At 39.5% G+C, this 20,516-nt stretch overlaps 1 protein-coding gene across 1 annotated transcript in view; it reads left to right on the top strand.

Annotated features, from left to right (window-relative positions):
• The window catches only part of LOC126175711 (condensin-2 complex subunit D3-like), a 157,391-nt gene that overhangs the window by 104,454 nt on the left and 32,421 nt on the right, over positions 1-20,516 (top strand). Inside the window, exon 7 of the mRNA XM_049922644.1 lies at positions 14,513-14,690. Within this exon, the coding sequence (XP_049778601.1) occupies positions 14,513-14,690 (178 nt within the window). The remainder of the gene's footprint in view (positions 1-14,512; positions 14,691-20,516) is intronic.

Below are 20,516 nucleotides of genomic sequence, written 5' to 3'. Positions count from 1 at the left end.
TGTACGCTGCATATTTTTGTATTATGAAAGAATAAATTCGAATTCCACCAAACACCGCATGTTACTTTCCAAAGCATTGAAATCGAGATTGCGTTCCCCTTTTGTGAGCCAGGCATAGCTCATGTCAGGTGATCTCGCCAGCCGATGACAGCGGGTAGTCAGAGTTGAGGACACGTGATGTAGTTAGCCAATAGCAACATCACTGTTAAGAAGTGTGAACACACAAACAGAAAAAGCTAATGGTTTAAATTAATATACATAGTGTTGCTACACGATAAACAAAGCTTCCACATATAATATTGGTCTGTAAGATTAATATGCTGCAAGAGAAGCTAAGTTTTTACATATAATGTTGGTCTTTTATGCGCGTGTTTCAATGTAAGATATTCTACCGTATCTTCCTTCGCCGTCGGCGTTGTCGTTGTTACCGTGAGACACCGTTATACCAAGAGGAAAGGCACGTCGATCTTAGAGCATGAGATATGATGACCTTAAGCCATTGACAACACACAACGGTCACGGTAGCACCTGATTCCAGAATAGCTGCAGTAGTTATGATCTACGAACTATCCCTTGTTGACCAGGTCCCCAAAACTTAACTCGTAACGAGATCCCTTCAAAGCAAATTGTCATAACGATCGTCTATAAAGGCTTCGTACAACGAGAAGAAATGTTACAGTTGATGGAATAATAACAGATACGACCAAACTGTCTTGTCTCTTCTGCTTTATTTAATATAACTTCGTTCACAGTTTCATTTTGCATTCACCACTCATTCACCGAAACCCTTTGATGAACAGTTTTGGTTGCTTAACACCAACAGTCAATGATAATGATACAGCTTTTCTCCTTTTTATAAATTGAAGCCCGCTCTCCGTGATATAATAAGAAAAAAACCGGTCTCAATACCGCGTCCCTCGTGAGATGCGAATAGACTTATCCCAGAATTGACCGCCCTGTAGGTGTACTCAATTTAATGACCACACTTCGCTGTCCGCTATTTCGCGTAACTGAATGTCCATTTGTTAGTCTGATTATACACTGTAGCTATTTAAAATTCGCGCCTATATTTTGCACAATGCACACTTAGCACTTCGTTACTTATTTTTTTTTTTTTTTTCTAAGAGTAAACGGAAAAAAAGACGCCGTATCATGGGCTTAGTCGACATAAAGCAAAACACCTTAATATGCCCAATTTCACCTCTTCTTATAGGATCGGCTACGTTACTCATTAATTTACTACATATTGTTTCCAATAACACTAAACAGGTATCGCCGTTATATTTTAATTGTATTCAAAAGCATGTTACTACTATTATGACCAACCAAATCGTCACAAATCGCGCGGCGTGCGTTTTTAATGATAACTTTACGCTATTCAATTAAATCGCACGGCGTGCATTTTTAATGATAACTTTACGCTATTCAATTTCCGTTACAGCTATCTTGACTCGTAATGTTACACGGCCCCCCAGACTGTGATGTCTTGAAGAGGGTTCCAGACAGAACAGGCTTATTTTTTTGTGTACTGTGACAGGAGAGGGTATTTGTTTCGGCGATTACACTCACTCTCAGATTCACTCAACAAGTCAGTACATACATTCTACAATATTTAAGTTGAGTTAATGGGCCTAGACAAAATGCCCTTAACTAAATTCCACATTTGTTTATAGGTTGTCTTAGAAACACTTCGCACTAATCACTTCATATTCACACCACATTTTTTTTTCCTTGGATGAAGCTCTTAGTTCTTCAACCGATTGTGCGAGGCAGGGATCACAGCCGGGTTCGACGATTGGCGTCCTAGGCCAAAACCCTTATTAGGCCACTTGTTTAACCAGAGAGGATTTGGTCCTTTTCCGTTCCTCTTAATTCCACTTTTAACTCATCCATCCTCGCTGTTCGGTGAGAGGATAAATCGTATTTCAGCGTCGACATTGTTGCTGATACCAAGAAGGTATCTCATGGAAATCGTCGGTACGTTCTTTAATTTTCTTTGTAAGTTAGTATAAGTACGTATTTATCCACTGGTGCTTTTATTTAGTCCACTGAGTGTAGTCTTGGTATCATTCAGTGTTTCTTGAATCTATATTTTGCTCATTATTGATAATACTTCTTCAGGTCTATGTGAGGGAACAAGCCTTTAATTACATCAGTATCACAATCTGCCGGGAGGTAGCTCCCTTCATGAGGTATTTTCATTATTTTATATGGACCTGTATATAAATATTGCCATTTCTTATTCAGTCTTTTCCTGGTTGATGCTTTTGGGTGATTTCTCAATAAAATTTCTTCCCCTACATCATATGTGACTACTTTCTTCACATTTTTATCAAAACGGGTTTTTCTCAATTGTACTTGATGCTTCAGGTTTTCGTAGACCTTCTTCACCATATCTTCTTTCTTGGTAATCTTTTGTTCTATCGCAGGTAATTTCTTCATCCATTCTGGCACAATACTTTCACCAAATACTATTTGGTTAGGTGAATAACCTGTTGATAAGTGTGGTAAGTCATTATACACTTTCTCAAATTCATAAATCCAATCGATCCATTTATAATGTTGTTTGGGTATGTACGTCTGTAAAAATCGGTTCAACTCTCGGAAGATTCTCTCAACCGGATTTCCACAAGGGTAAAATCTTGAGATGTAAATGTGCTGGATTCCTTGTTCTTTCATAGTGTCTCTCCATACTTTAGGTTTGCCAAGCTCAGTTATATAGTTGTTGATAAATTTGCGTAACATGGGTCGAACGTGGAGATTTTTCAAAGGATATAATTTCACATATTTTGAAAAGAGATCATAGAAAGCCAATACATATTTGAACCGTCCACGTGTCATGGGACATGGTCCACAGACATCACATGACACCAACATTAAAGGTTGTTGTGGGATGATAGGATGTAATTCTATCTTCCGACAATAGTTTATGGGTTTCGCCTTCTGACATATTTTGCACTTCTTAAGAATATTTGTAGCTATACGTCCCAAATTTGGATGATAGCAGTATTGTGCTATTTTGGCTGTACATTTAGCGGCACCAAAATGACCCCAGTTCAAGTGAGTGTACCATACTAGTGATTCTAAATATTTATTTGGAACACAAACTTTCCAAACATCTTCTTCATCCTTCCTCCGATACAATATTCCGGATTTTAATTGGTACTGTTCTTGAGAGTGACTTAGCGTTTTGCTTTCAACAGCATGCCTAATGGCTTTCCACAACTTATCATCTTCTTGCAGTTGTGGAAGACTTCGACATAGCTGTGAAATCTGCCTCTCACAAGATTGCCTTGATAAATTCATGACTTTAAAGTCAATAGTCCGTTCTTCACACTCGTCGTCATTCTTTCTTTTCGGTAGTCTTGAAAGAGCATCGGCTATGATGTTGTCTTTCCCTCTGATGTATTTGAGCGTAATATCATATTCTTGCAGTAGCAAGGCCCACCAGGTTAAACGTGAATGGAACATCCTTCCTGTGGTCACAGAATACAATGATCTTCTTTCCATATACAAAATAGCGAAACTTTCTAAGGGACCAGACCACGGCCAGTACTTCCAATTCAGTAGTACAATATGCGCGTTCACAGCTAGAGAGTGTTCTGCTGGCAAACCCAATTATTTTGATGGTACTGATATCTTCTGGATTGACCATCTGGAAAAGAGTGGCACCAAATCCTGTTTCAGAAGCATCCGCAGCAATATAAAAATCTTGATCAAGTCTCGGATGATGTAACAGTGGAGCATTAGTCAAAGCATTGCGGATGTTATCAAAAGCTTGCGTGCATTCGGAGTTCCACTCCCACATGACATTTTTTTCTTAACAGCCGTAACAAACAGTCTTGGCTTCCTAACTGATTGGGTAAAAATCGTCGAAAAAATGAAACTAAGCCGATAAATGATTTTAATTCCATCCTATTTTTTGGATAAGCACATCTGTTAATTGCATCCATCTTTTTAGGATTTGGTTTTATCCCTTCAGGAGTGATTATATGTCCAAGAAATTTCAATTGGTTATGAGCAAACTTGGATTTGCTCAAATTTACAGTAACTCCGTATTCCAAAAATTTCGCAAAAACTCTTCTTAATAAGTCCAAATGTTCCTCCCACGTTTCAGAAGCAATTAGCAAATCATCCACATATAACGTAACTTCATTCAAAGGGTCTCTGCCCAGTACGGTATCTAATGCCGATATGAAAACACCACCGCTTATTTTCAACCCAAATGGCATGACGGTAAACTGGTAACTTCGACCCAGAAAAATGAATGCAGTATATTTTCTAGATTCTTTCGATATTCTAGTTTGCCAATATGAACTACGCATATCCAAAGAAGTTAAGAAGCGGGCACCATAAAACTTTTGTACTAACTCTTCTAGGTTCTCCAGTCACGTTTGTACAGGTATAATGATCTTATTGATCTCTCTGACATCCAACACCAATCTGATGTCACCATTGGGTTTAATTACCGCCGCAAGAGGGTTACAATATTCGGAATCTGAGGGCTCAATAATACCCCATTCTAACATTTTATTGATTTCCTTTCTGACTACTTCTTTCTTTGTCCATGGGATAGAATAGGAAGTATGACAAAAGGGTTTATGTGCATACATCTTTATATGGAATTCAGAGTCTTTCATTATACCCGGACGTTTACTAAAAATCGACTGATATGCTTCCAACAAGTAGTACAGTTCGTCCCTTTGGATAACAGATAAATATTCTGATTCTAACACCTTTTCCTGCAATGACATTTTATCAATCATTTCTTCAGAACATTCAATAAGGCAGATATCATACACATTTTCATCATCAATACTGATATATTTTACCATTAGATTCATACACAATTGATTTGGAATTACTCGGCCCTTTCTCAGGGTGGCTGTCAAAACATTACCATTGGAATTAAATATACATTCACCTTTCTCTAAATTAATGATTGCACCGGTCTCACATAAAAAATCCCAACCCCAGATACATGGTACTGTCATTTTAGGAACAACCAGGAATGTACTTTCTATTTGAGCCCCCCGGATTGTAACGTCGACACGTACCTGTTTTACAACTTTTTGCATTTTTGCACTGAACGCGCCAGACACGGTACATCCTGTGATAGGAAAAGTGGGTATTTTTACCCCTCGGCTTATCTGTTTTAAACAGTCCAGCGTCATGACACTAATAGTTGCTCCAGTATCAATTAATATTTCAACATCAACATTATTTATACTTGTTGGAATTATTGCCTGTAAAATTTGTCCACGTTTATGAGAAACTTCAGGTTTTTCTTCAATTAATTCATTCCTTATATCCTGATCATTATTGTAACTTAATACTCTCAGTTCAAATTGATGCCTGCCTTCCTTCTCCTTTCCAGTCATCCTAGGAAGGCATTTGGTGACTGGTATTAGTTTAATCTATCTCGTTGAGTCATCAGTGGGGGTTCATGAACTTCCACAATCCGTACAGTATGATCCGAGTTATGGTATTCACCTCGTCGCAAATTGGAGGCTCCTTCGCCCATTGGTATAACTCCTTGTGCTGGATGAGGACTCGAGGCATTTGTTCCATCCTGCCGATGAACATTATGCTTCGAATTATCTTCCCAAGGTCGAATACAATTGGGTTCATCACTTGGGTACCTGTTACTCTTATTAATATCACTACTATGTACATTCACGTCACCATATCGAGGTTTACCTCTAGCACAGTAAGTATCTCTTCTATATTTATTATAATAATTGTTTTTATTGCAACCATAGGATGAAGATTGTCCACGCTCCTGTCATGCGGGTTTGACCTGGTTTTCGGTATTATTATTATCATACGTTAAATTATTATTATTATTATTGTAATTATTCGTATTACTATGAGTGTGAGTCGACATTTGATTACTACTCATTTGTCTTGTGTCTTCCATAATCATATCTATAGAGTCAATCACCGACAAGAACTGTTCTACATCGTGGTCAGGAACATTTATTAACTTTTCACGTATATTTATGGGCAACCTTCCCTTCAAAATTCTGATCACTTCCTTGTGAGAAATTGGGTCACTCCAATAACGTGTTTTATTTATGTACTTTTCAAAGTATTGCTTTAAAGTACTCCTTTTACTGTTGAAATACTCAGGTTGGTAAACCTCTTTTCTTAATTTCTCTTGTTTACTCGACGACCAGTATTTAGCCAAAAAAAGTTGTTCAAACTCAGCGCAAGTATGGCAACTTTCACTTACTTCAGCGGTCCATAATGCGGATTCTCCGGTAATTTTGGATACTATAAATTGAAGTCGGTCGTGTTCTGACCAGCTACGTGGAAATATTGTTTTGAAATTATTGATAAAGATTTTCGGATGCAGGTTGTTCTTTTCAGTGGAGAATGTTGGGAATTGTCTACTTTTAAAAATGCTGTTCTCCACCTTTAAAGAAGACAAATATCCTTGCTGACCAAAAGAATCATCATCTTTACCAACTGAATCATCAACTTCCCAATGCAAATTTTCACCACAATTGTACTTCGTATTTTCACATGTTCGGTTGTATTTCGACCTATTCTCCGAACGTTCGTCCTCTGTCAACAAATTTTGTGATGACTTTCGTTCTAACTCCGCCAATTTATGATTGGTTTCCTTTTGCCATTTAGGTAACTCATCAACTATTTTCTCTTTTATTTTCTGAATTTCACTAGTGAAGAGCTTAATTAATTCATCATTTCTACTTAGGTGCTCATTGATATTTTCATTTGGCTGGGATCCAGTAGTAGTCTTAACTATGTCTACAATTTCATTTTCTTTTATTTCTATCCATTCAGATAGATCTTCGTCAAGTCTTTTAGTTTGATCTACTAAATACTTGTCAATCCCCTTACGCGCATCGGACTCAAACTCGATTATTTGTTTCGAAAGCTCTTCTATCTGTGCACTAGCATTGAAACAGCTGCTTTCACACTTAACCATCCTATTGGACAGGCCATCATAACTCTTCGAAACTACCTCATATTTCTTTTCTACGTCATGAAGTTTTCCCATTAAATTATTATATTGCCTTTCTAAGGTGTTAGAAAACTCTACATCTAGTTCTCCAAATTTCGCATTTAATTGAGTCTCCCAGTCCGCCTTTAATTCTTTCTTAGTATTTTCCAGTTTATAATCAAAGGTGTTCAGTTTGCTTTCCAAAGAATCCATTTTAACTTCTAATGAACCAAATTTGGCCTCAAATTTTTCGTTTAACTTTTGATTGTCCTCTTTTAATTGCTTATTATCTTTTTCTAGTGAACCAAGTCTTCCATTCATTACACCCATTTGAGTATTTATTGATACCAGCATATCAAACATTTTTTGATTAATATTTCCATTTTGAGGATCAACTTGCTGATCTACTTCCGAAACCTCAAGATCTTTATGTTCTCCCACGCTGCTTACCTTACTTATCATTGTATTTGAATCTCCTAACGGCTCTAAATCAATAACTGTATTATTATATGTACATGTCTCCTGTCCCAGATTGAGCTCATGGGATGCATCATCCATATCCTCTTCACTTTCCTCTCTCTCTCTACTCATTACTCTACTCAACTGCACATTATCATGTATTCTTTTCGTTCATTTTGACATGATTATTCACTACCAAGACACACACTTATTTTCACTATGTATTTATATATATTTATCTACCGAAATCACAAGTCTCAACTTATTTTTTTTTTATAATTATACAGTTATTTTAATCATACCTGGTAGTATCGCTCACTTTTAGCGATTATTGAAGAATACCTCTTTCATTGGACAGACTCACTGGCTGCTACAATATTTTCCAACTCTAGGGTTCGTGAATCCGGATGACACTCGACTCGATGCAGCAATCCTCGATCGAGCCCCACGTTGGGCGCCACTTCTACCGTATCTTCCTTCGCCGCCGGCGTTGTCGTTGTTACCGTGAGACACCGTTATACCAAGAGGAAAGGCACGTCGATCTTAGAGCATGAGATATGATGACCTTAAGCCATTGACAACACACAACGGTCACGGTAGCACCTGATTCCAGAATAGCTGCAGTAGTTATGATCTACGAACTATCCCTTGTTGACCAGGTCCCCAAAACTTAACTCGTAACGAGATCCCTTCAAAGCAAATTGTCATAACGATCGTCTATAAAGGCTTCGTACAACGAGAAGAAATGTTACAGTTGATGGAATAATAACAGATACGACCAAACTGTCTTGTCTCTTCTGCTTTATTTAATATAACTTCGTTCACAGTTTCATTTTGCATTCACCACTCATTCACCGAAACCCTTTGATGAACAGTTTTGGTTGCTTAACACCAACAGTCAATGATAATGATACAGCTTTTCTCCTTTTTATAAATTGAAGCCCGCTCTCCGTGATATAATAAGAAAAAAACCGGTCTCAATACCGCGTCCCTCGTGAGATGCGAATAGACTTATCCCGGAATTGACCGCCCTGTAGGTGTACTCAATTTAATGACCACACTTCGCTGTCCGCTATTTCGCGTAACTGAATGTCCATTTGTTAGTCTGATTATACACTGTAGCGATTTAAAATTCACCCCTATATTTTGCACAACGCACACTTAGCACTTCGTTACTTATTTGTTTTTTTTTTCTAAGAGTAAACGGAAAAAAAGACGCCGTATCATGGGCTTAGTCGACATAAAGCAAAACACCTTAATATGCCCAATTTCATCTCTTCTTATAGGATCGGCTACGTTACTCATTAATTTACTACATATTGTTTCCAATAACACTAAACAGGTATCGCCGTTATATTTTAATTGTATTCAAAAGCATGTTACTACTATTATGACCAACCAAATCATCACAAATCGCGCGGCGTGCGTTTTTAATGATAACATTACGCTATTCAATTAAATCGCGCGGCGTGCGTTTTTAATGATAACTTTACGCTATTCAATTTCCGTTACAGCTATCTTGACTCGTAATGTTACAATATATCACACAAATGTGCCAGTAAAATTTTTAATAACAACATAAATGTCTGATCTTCTGGGCTCATAATTCATCTAAATGGCTCGTCTTCAAAGAGTTGATTTTTAAATGAGAGTCAAACACTCTGTGTTTTAAGAAATTCATTGTACATTCTTGCACATAGTTCAGCTTGTGTGAAATGAAATTTACTTTGATAGCTAAGCTTATCAAACCACCATTCAGAATATTTTCCCGCGACCTATTAGAAATAGGTCCGTTTCTGCAGTTGCCAGAGAGTGCCAGATGACGCGTCACCGCGCTTGCTGCGCAGCTACGATGTCGTAGGGAGCCCATATGTTCATGCGTGTAAAACATTAGAAGATCTTACATTATGTCATAAAAGAAACAAGACATCAGATGATACTCCAAGAGCATCGAAATTTCGTGACCCATACTAAAATGTGCACATTTAAACTGCACATTCATATGTCCAGATTCCTAGTGAAGTAGGCCACGACCTGATATTAAGCTTTTCAATGTAGTTTTCGGGATATAAATTTTCTTGGAGTACCAGTACTATGTCATCTCATGTTTGGTTCTTTATTATGGCATAATGCCACATGTGCAAGAAGTTGAAAACGTGCACTTGAAATGCAGCGAACAGTGTGTGGAATTAAGCACTTCGTTTCAGATATATTGTCTGCCTCAGTCTGATCATCTGCAAGCTTTTCTTGTAGCTGTGTTTGAACAGCACAGCACATTGTGATTGAGGTTGCTCATGCTCAGCATAAGTGTGGTTACACTGATTATTTTAACATAATGTGTGCCTTAAAATCTTTTCTCATGATTACCACTAAAGTTACCAGATTACTAAATGGAGTTATTGTAGTCGATTTGGAACTCAAATAATATGTGAGTGCCTAGTCCAAATGTGTTAATGCTACTATTAAACTAACTACTGGCAGTGTTAGTGTGAGAGCTACTTGATTGTAAATTACTGACACTTTATTTGGTCCTGTTAGTGATATCTGCTGGCCACTGCACATTGTTAATAGCCACTCTGCTTTCTGTAGACTGGGGGCATGAGTGTGCTGTTGTGTGTGCCAGTTGATTAGTCACACTACAGCCCAAATGTACATCTGAATCTCCATCTACTGAGTGTTGATGGTTAGCTGATTCATCAGTCTGGTTGGAGTTCGTTACTGCTGGGATAGCTCTGTTGTTGATGGCCACATGATCAGGCACAAACTAGTTAAGTGAACTGATTTGTGGCCTGTGTTGCACCTCAGGTTGTGAGAGACTGGTAGTGTGTGTTTCGCACAACTCTCCGGACATGATTTCTGTAATGTAGCAGTATGAAGCCATGAAGGCAACGATATGGAGGAGTGACTGTGTGTCTCTCATGTTGGTTACGACAGTGAAATTATCTGTACTGGTGCTTCTCTGAATGCAACGGTTAGCTGCGCAAATTATTGGCCACTTTATGGAGTAGTGGTGGATTTAAGTCCTAGAGATGGTGTCTGTAACTGTCTGAAATTAGTGTATTGTCAACATTGGCTACTAGATAATCTACATACATCAACATTGTTTTCAAATGTATCGTGAGCGGAAGTGGCTATTTCAAGTACTTGCGCAATTTGTAAAGCCATATCGAGTGATGGGTCTGAAGATGCTAATGCTTTCATCTTAACTTGTTTTTGCGGATGCACGTACAAAATTAGACTTGCAGGATAAGCCTTGCAGTTTTGTGACTCATATCGCAAAAGTGAACCCAGCTGTTTTGCACATTGTTGTTGCTACTGCTGCAGTAGTTGTAACAGATGCTGTTGTTTCCACAGCAGAAGGAATTGTCGATCCATACTTTTTCTGGCCACACGAATACCTCAACATTACGCAGACAGTTTATAGAGACGCAAGCCGTGTGTGGATGTGGATTGTCCTGTTGAAAAATAGAACCATGATACTGTCGCATGGGAGGCAACATATGTGGATGAAGTGTGCCTATGACATACCGTTGTGCTGTCAGAGTTCCCTTGGTCCTTACCAGTCACAATCTAATGGCTCTCAACGTCACTTGCCTCTACAAAATATTTGAAGAGTGGTACTTCTTCTGAGGTCACTACGATACTTGCCATCAATGGTCATCCGGGGTTGTGCGGAAACATGATCTGCTGCTGAACACAATGCGATGTCATTCCTCTACAGTCTTTGCTTCCCATGCATGGCGTCACACCAAATGCAACCATCAGTGTTGTAATACTAATGTTATCATACACTTGGAATGGTAAGTTCGTAGTCTGTCTGCTGCTAGTCTCTGACCAATGGTGTGGGATGACTCATAATGTTGCAGAGAGTCCATTACTTGCTCTCTAATGACAGTTGCATGCTCTCATATTCCCAAGCAGTCCAACATCAGGCCACTGCACATTTAAATATCACACAAATGTAAATATTATACGATTCGACCAGCCAGCCAAATGGAGATCCACTGTGGAAACCCTTTCGAATGTCAAGTGCTGATAACAGTGTCTCATATGAGTATGCAGTATCTCCTTGTCCTTCTCAGTGACCACTCAGCACCTGACGCTGTTCATGCTCCTAGTATACCTTACCAGGCCTGGTAACAACATTACACAGGAACAACACTAATACATTATGGTGGCACAAGGCTGTAGCACTTTTGTTTTGCGTGTTGGTATTTTGGTTGCTGTGGATTTATTTATTGATTGTCATTTTCTATTTGTTATTCACTGTTGCTATCTGTGTTGTATCCGGGAAGTGTGGAACAATGAAGACTGGAGGTGTGAGTGGGAAAACGAGTTTAATTTCTCAGTTGAAGTTCACTCAAGCTCTGCATACAAACACTGTCTGACGGAATTGTACACTGAGTCCCTATCACAATCATACAACACTACCAATTCAAGTCTGTATATATCCATAGTTACAAACGATGAGTCCAAACACTTTGTGAGACTAAAGCCTGATTTTGCACTGCCGTCCATGGTGGAGCGTGCACTTTTTAACTAGTCAAGGCATGCAGGAGTACACAGGCCACCGGGGAGCCCTTGGTGGCGTGGCATGGCATGATTGGCCTGTAGTCAGTAGGTTGCTATTTTCTGTATGTATGCTGGCTGGCATTGCAGGGGTTACCAACAAAGCGACTTAGGGGTGGTTGCACCTGCACTGTTAAGTGGAGCTGGTGCCACCGCCTATCGACCATGAGTTGAATGCTGTCTGATTCCTGGCCATGAAATGCTATGTGCCACAATGCAGTAATTGATGATACTGCAGTTTGGGTTTACATATTCTCATTTTGTCATTTAGAGATAGTGCACGGATCTGTGGAAATGGAGTGCCAGGTGGAGAAATCAAAACATTTCCGACATATTCTTCTATTTGAGTTCAGTAGAGGGTTTACAGCAGCAGAGGCAGCCAAAAACATTTGCATCATGTATGGGGATAATGCCATTGAACAGAGCACCACATGGATATGATTTTCTCGTTTTAAGGAGGATTATTTTTACCTTAGTGACTCTCCAGAGTCAGGAAGAACTTTGGTGTTTGAGGAAGACCATTTAAACCCCTAATCCTCAGTTATCCACATCAGTGTACTCGAAATAGGGCCAATCTGATGAACTGTGATCATTCCACCATCGTCTGTTACTTGCATGCAATTTGGAAGGCTCAAAAATTGAGTGTATGTGTACCACATGCCCCAAGCCAAAATCACAAAAATCAGCAGGTGGCTATATGTGCATCTCTGCTTGCTTGTCATCAGTTGACTTATGAACAACACAGACCATTCCTGTCTTGTATCATTACTGGTGACGAGAAATGGTGTTTTTATGCTAACGCAAGGAAAAGAAAGGAATGGTTGAGCCCAAACAAAGCAGCATCTCCCCATATAAAGACCTATGCGCATCCACAGAAGATAATGTTATGCATCTTTTGGAACAGCAACAGTGTGGGGTACTACGAATTGCTTCCCCAACATGTAATCATCACTGTTGACACTTATTGTCAACAACTGAGACATCACATAGACACAATCCAAGAACAATGTATGAAAATTGTGAGTCAAGTAATTACTGAAGAAAATTGCGAAAAGAGTATCATATTTAGTTGTCTTCTGTTACATATACTACTATATAAAGACAAGTCGTTGTTTAACTTTGTTACCAAAATCTCGAACAATTCTTGACTGATTTACTTCAAATTACAACATGATATTCTAATAAATGTTCAGATGGACATTGGTTACATATTTTTAATATATATGGTATATAACTATTTAATATACTATACAAAGGGGAAAGGCTATCTCAAATATCTTGAAAAATTCTTAAGCGATTTACTTCAGATTTTTACACGATAGTCTAATAAATTTTTGGATCAAGGCAGGCTACATATTCTTAGTATTTTTATTATATGAATTTACATACATAATATATAAATAAACACTTTTAAGGGTTAACTTAGCACAAATCTTGAACTGTTCTTGACCAATTTACTTCAAATTTTTACATGATACTCTAATCAATGTTTGGACGGACATTGGCCATTTATATTTTTAATAAATACAATATACTAATATATGTCATGTATAAAGTGGGAACTGTGTTAGCAAAAATTTCGAAAAGTGCTTGACCAATTTACTTCAAATTTTTACAAGGTGCTCTAATAAATGTTCACTCTGACATACGATGTATTTTTTCATAAACAACAATTTGCTGGTTTTCTGTTAAAGCTAACTGCGAGAAAGAAAACAATGTGCTGTGAAAATGTGCAGTTTTGTTAACATTTTTATAGTCAATTTTAACTACAATAACAGGGCATTTAAACCATTAGACAAATGGTTTATCTCAAATGCTTTTTTCCTTATACGTAATTTTTAACAACAGTTACATACACAACAAAGTGCCATTTTTTTTCTTCCTCACAGTTGGTTTTAATAGAAAATAGTGAAGTGGTTTCTGTGGTTTATTGGCTTAAGATTAGAAAACTACTCCAGGATCTGAATCATCTGAAATGTTGCAGTCCTACCCATCCACAGATTAAAATGTTGATGAATGCTGTTACTGAAGCTACTATTCTCACAGATCGAGCAACTGGAGATGGGTCTCTCTCGTGTTCTGTACACCAATGATAAGAACCATTCTCCCATTCACTTTTAAGTGAATTCAACTCCCAGTCAAGGTTTTGTTTGCAAAAACAATAATTAACACTCAAGGTTAGAGAATGGACGGAAGAGGAGATGGACAGAGGGGGAAGGGGGGGCGCATGTGGACAAGGAGGAGATGGACAGAGAGGACAAGTTGTGCGCCGGGGGGGGGGGGGGGGAGGTAGGAGGATAATGGACAGAGAGAGGTAGATAGAAGGAGATTGGGTCATATATCCAATTCCTAGACATATTTAGCATTTGCAAAGCATTGAAAGGTTTGCTAGTGTGTTATACTTAGACTAATCAGGGCTCTTTAGCTAAGAAAGATAACAAAATCGTGTAAGTTTAATATTTTCTTTGGTTTTTTATGTCTGTGAAGTGTACTAAAACATGAATAATTTTACAGTGCCACTGGAAAATACTCCACTGCAGGCCATGGCTGTAATTACACTTGGTAAGATGAGCCTTCAAAATGATCTGTTTGCCAAGGATGTAGTATCCCTTTTGGGGTGTGTGTTACGTGAGACAGATGATATAATAGTAAAAGTAAATGTCATCAATGTCTTGGCTGATTTGTGTATAAGGTAAGCTACTGTTATTCCTTCAACTTTAACTGGAAGTGTTTGGTAGTGAGCAACAGGGATGTGAAAATTTTAAAATTGAGGTTGAAACTATGATATCCAAGACAGATATGATTTTAAAAACTACTCACCAAGTGGTGGCAGAAGAACACAACTATAAAGGTATTGAAATTAACAAGTTTTCGAAGGCAGTGGTTACAGAGGTTCCTTTTTTGTCAGAAGGGTTGAAGGAAAAGGAAGAGGGGTGATGGGAAAGTATTGGTGATGTTTAGGAAATTGGGAGAGTTTTGGAAAAATCGCCAAGAACCCCAGGTCAGGGTAATATGGAAGATAGAGATTAGTGCTAAAACATCGAGCATGAGTTAATAAGAGTGAAAAGCTAAGTGCAATGTATGTGACAGAGGTGTGAGGGATACAGCAAAAATAGACAGGTAAGGAAATCAAAGGCACAGAAAACTAAAACGGAGTGAAGAAAGGAGTAGTTATTGTGAAGAAATGCTGAGATGGAAGAAATTATTGTAAACTGATGTCAGGTGGGTGGCAAGAACCAAGGACATGTTGTAGCACTAGTTCCCACCTGCTGAGTTCTGAGAAACTGGGGACTTGGCGGAAGAATCCAGATGGCGTGTTAGGTGAAACAGGCACTGAGGTCATGACTGTCATGTCACCGCATGCTCTAAAACAAGATATTTTGTGTTGGCAATATACGCCCTCTCCTTATTCCCATTCATACTAACTGATAACTTAGTGGTAATCATGCCAATGTAATAGGCCAAACAGTGTTTACATAACATCTGGTACATGGCGTGCGTCATTCCACAGGTGGCTCTCTCATTAATAGTATGTTTTGCCCGTTACAGAACTTGTATAGGGGGTGGTAAGAGGGTGCATCGAGCAGGTCAGTATTGTCATTCAGACTCAGTATTGTCAATCAGTATTATCCTGTTCTTCAATGTATTATCATCTGCTTTGAAAAGGCTAAGATTTCCTACAATCATGCCCTGATATGAGGTTCATTCTGTCTTCCATTTTGTCTACCACACCTGAAATGGCTTTTTGTCACCCTCCGAATCTCCACAGTATCCTTGTCAAACCCTATTCTCCTTCAGTACCCATTTCTCCATTGTGTGGGTCCTACACCTGTACCCATCCTTGCCATAAGACTTGCCTTATTCACCCTCCTCCCACCACTAGTACCAGCCCTGTAACTAGCAAAACTTATACTATCAAAGAGACAGCCACCTGTGAAATGAAACGTTTCATGTACCAGCTGTTATGTAAACACTGTTTGGCCTTTCACATCGGCATGGCTATCACTAAGTTATCAGTTAGGATGAATGAGTGCAGGCAGAGAGTGTATGCCGGCAACACCTGCTGCTACTGCTTGGTGAGTAGATTTTGTATCTACCCAATTACATTATATTTTCAAAAATTGTTTGTTTTCATTAAATAGGATAGTTTGCTCCTCAACAGATTGAGGAGGCTTTGTGTTGTAGACAGACATAATGAAAAGACTGCTAAACTTCAGCTTTCGGATGAAATAGCCCTTCTTCAGTAACAGAAAACACACACACACACACACACACACACACACACACACACACACTGCTACTGTCTATGGCCACTCAGTTTTGACACAAGCACCCGTAAACAGTAGCCATTTGTGTGAGAGTCCCTTGCTTTTTTATTTATTTTGTGTGTGTGTGTGTGTGTGTGTGTGTGTGTGTGTGTGTGTGTGTGTGTGTGTGTGTGTGTTTGTGTTCTGTTGCTGAAGAAGGATTTTTTTGCCCGAAAGCCATAAATTTGGCAATTTTTTTGTTTTCTCTGTCTATGACTATGCTTCCTCTCTTTGGTAAATAACAGTTTGACCTTTTCATAACACTGGTATATGAAATTTTAGTTGTGATGTGATATAAATGCAGTTTTAGTTTGTCGGTATACCTCAGAGACTTTACATAACTCCAATAAAAACGATCACTTACAGTCAAGTCTTGAGAACTGGGAAGATTTCATATAATTTGATCTCTCAGTGGTTACTGACTATTGTGGATAGAAGTTGGAGTTTTTTGTGCAGCATTTTTTTTTAATTTCTGCAGGTTAACTGAAGATATTGCAATGCCTCCTCCATGTTTGGTGGAGTACTAGCACTGCTTCCAGTGTCGGGTTAAATTTATTCAGGCAAGTTTGTTACAACTGCTGCCATATTTAGCCACATTTGTTGGTCTTTGCGATCCACCACTTGTAGCCCCTGCCTTCCAGTGGAATTGGACTTCCATGTTCCAGTTCTTGCCTCCTTTTTTCCCACTCTTTCCAATAAACTGAGTTTCAGTGCAGGCATCAGCAGGCTAATATCTCTGTTGTTTTGTCTTCCTGTGTAGATCAAATCAAATCTTCATCAGCTGTTAGGATCACCTGATATTCAACAAGCTGTAGGCTGTGGATAGTGCTTCCTCCATCAGGTTTTGCCATGTCGTGGCATTTCCTTCACCAGTTGGACATGGTATATGGAACATAGGTCTTTAAGAGTGTTGGGATCGTACAGTATCCTTGTCTTAATTGCTTGGTGGTTTTTATAGGTTCACTGCAGTCTTCCCAATCTAATACTTGCAGAAATGTTTGGGTTCATGTTTCATACAGCTTTCAAGGGCTGGAAATTTATGCTACTACATTGCATTGCATATCACAATCCAGTGAAAGGGCAGTGTCATATGCGTTTGGAGGTGTACAAAAACCAGGTGGGCTTCCCAAGATCTGCCAAGATACTTTCTAATCATTTACTTCGGAAACCTGTCTGCTCTTTTTCCTTTGAAATTGCTTCTCCATACAGTTTTTGGGAAATTTTATAGTTTTTCCCCCCAGTGTTACCAAAAAATTCATGCTCTGTTGTGGAGTAGTATACCTTCGTGCAGTATTTCTTGTCCATGTTTCCATCCATTTGTTCTTGTTGTGTACATACTGAATAGTTTCATCTGCAATTTAAATAGCTTTTAGGCATTCGCTATGTATACTTCCATGTCCAGGAACCTACCCCATTTACATTGTTTTTGCTACAGTTTTGTCTGCATATGTTGCTATCAGTTTCATAGGCCTATTGTTTCCTGTCCCCCGAATATTATTATTTTTTAAAAGTGTTGTCTAGTATCAGTGTGTAGTGTCTTACAGTAGTTTGATCATTTTCCTTTTGTTATAAGCAGCTGAGCTTAGACCATCCTCCCAGTTGCGCTTAGACCTTCCTCCTATATGTTGTAAACCATCTGGGGATTTTCTGTGCTTTGCTTTTGTGCTCTCTACTCTCTTTCAAATTATTGATATGTTTGAATCAGTCAGGACGTTATGGTTTCCTTTATAATTGAGAGATGGACAATCTAAAATTTTATACCTACAACTTTTTCATGCTTCAACAAGAACCTTAGAGTGTTTAATAATCATTTCCAAATAGCAAATTTCCCTATAAATAGTGTTGTATCCTTGTCACCACTGTAGTGTCCTCATCTACAATGTTGAGTCTTGTCCCATAGGGGTCAAGAGAGAGGGTGTTGTTTGGTGGCTGGTGTCCTCTTTCTACAACACAACTACACACATATATTAACAGGGTTCTTTATTTACATTAACAGGAATCTACTTATTTTTAAGAGTGTCCATATGTTGTGGTACGAGCTCTTCTAATCATAGTCCATGTTAGCCTCGCTGCTGGTGAAGTAGAAGTCCTGCTATAAACACTACACTGGTCACAGTGTACTAACAGTTGCGAACTTGGAGTGCGAGTTAGTGCACCAGTGACTGAGCAGCTGAGCTAATGACTGAGACTGCGCGTTGGTGGCATGTTGCTTGCGAGTCTGCCTTTGGCCTTCCTGATAGACACTGTTGATCCAGCACCTGCTATCGATCTTCTTGCTACATCTTTGCCAACCAGTGTGCTGGCCATAGCTTACACCAACACATTCCTCCCCCCCTGAAAAAAGCTGCACTGTTGTCATGTAGGGTGGATGTGTATGACAACTGGGAGAGAGGCAGGATGCTGGACGTAGAGATAAGCAGGGAACTATGCCTTTGGAAGACGGCATACTCCCAACCATACACAGCTATCTGGCTTGCGAGGCAACAGGAACATCCTCCGGAAAACTGCTGCCAGGACACATGTCCAGGCCGGAAGGCATGTCCTGGGATGATGACGGGGACAGCAATGGAAATAGTGGGGCCAGGTCCATTGGGTCAGAGAGCGAGGATGGCAGGGGCGGGGCACAGTGTCCATCCACTCCTACTGGGGTGCCATGCTGGCACAAGTGGGTGGCTTCAAAGGCCGCACAGTCCCATGAGGCCATGAATCTGAGTGAAGAAAAGCAGCAGAATCACTGGGCAAATGACATGCATGAATTTGGTTCTGGTGGCAGTGCTGCAAACCATCGCGCCTGCAATCAAGTACATAAAAGAACCAATGCATTCCTGGATCTTACCTCTTTCCCAGTGCCCACAGCTGCCATAAACCCCGAAAAGAAAAAGATAATACAGCGCAAAGCGATAGTTGTGAACCATTGCCGGCACTGGATGCTGCATTGTATGCAGCAACTTTAGCAGCATTCAATGGCGGCAGCCACGGAGAATGTCTGCTGATGATGGTCTGTCTCATGGGTGGAAACAGTAGGAGGCGAGGAAGAGTTGCAGTGCCTGTTCCCGTGTGTGGGTGGTGCGAAGCTTGGCCATCTGTTGCTTAAAGTGCACACGAAGCATTCTGCTTCTCAGTTGGACTGTGGGTTTAACAGAGCACTTGTCAGATGACAAATGCCATTTCATTCACAAAACTGTTCAAAATCACGTGAGGTGAACTGTGGTCCATTGCCTGAGTCAGTGTGCACTCGTTGCCATCGCAATTGAGTCTTAGGCCAAGCTGAGAATATCTGTGGTGGAGTGGATTTGTTTTCCTTGCATGCGTGACACTGTGATGTCATTTGTTGATTGTGGGCGTCTGCGCCCTGCCAACTAACTGTTTAGAGCAAACAATTCCCCAATGTCCTTGGTGGAACAATTGCAACACATCCTTTTGCAACACTTTGGGAATAAGCACACACGATTGTCCACTGACATTTTGAACTAGAATCACAGCCTGTTGAACTGAAAGTTATGCCGACGTGCAAAGTATTGGTGCACAACTGAGATTTGGATACTGTTCAATGAACGAGGCCAAGACATGTGAATGTAATGCAAAAAAATCTTGAGATCTGGGTCTGCTGCTGTGGCCTGTGCAATTTTTCTGTAGTGCAAGGGAAAAGTGTCCAGCAATTCAGAGTCCTGTGCAATGTTTTGACAACAAAATGCAGCAGGTGAATCAAAATCAGAGTCTGGGCCAATCAGAAGACGGGAAAGGATGTCCGCATTGCCATGCTTTGCCATAGGTCTGTACACAATTTCATACTGATAGTGCGAAAGCAACAAAGCTCACCATTGCAATTTTTAAGCAATGTGTGTAGGAACCAGCTTTGACAGATGAAACAAGGAGTGCGAAGGCTTGTGATCTGTCGCTAAATAGAACTTGCGATCATACAAATAGTGATGGAATTTGTTCACACCATATGCAATAGTGAGAGCTTCTTTTTCAATTTGAGAATAATTGCACTGAGTTTGAGTTAACAACTTTGAGGGAAAATCAATAGGTCTGTCTTGTGCACTAGTTCTGTGCAAAAGCACAGCGACGATTCCGCAGGAAGAAGTGTTGTCTCTCAAGACTACTGGCTTAGCAAGGTCAAAATGTACTAAACATCTGTCACTGAGCAAGGCATTTTTGAGTTTCTGAAAGGCGTTTTGACAGTCTTTAGTCCACACAAAAGGTACATT

The sequence above is a fragment of the Schistocerca cancellata genome, chromosome 3 (assembly GCF_023864275.1).
Source record: "Schistocerca cancellata isolate TAMUIC-IGC-003103 chromosome 3, iqSchCanc2.1, whole genome shotgun sequence".
NCBI classification, from domain to species: domain Eukaryota; kingdom Metazoa; phylum Arthropoda; class Insecta; order Orthoptera; family Acrididae; genus Schistocerca; species Schistocerca cancellata.
Note: the sequence above shows the minus strand (reverse complement) of the source record. Positions and strands in the feature narration are given on the sequence as shown.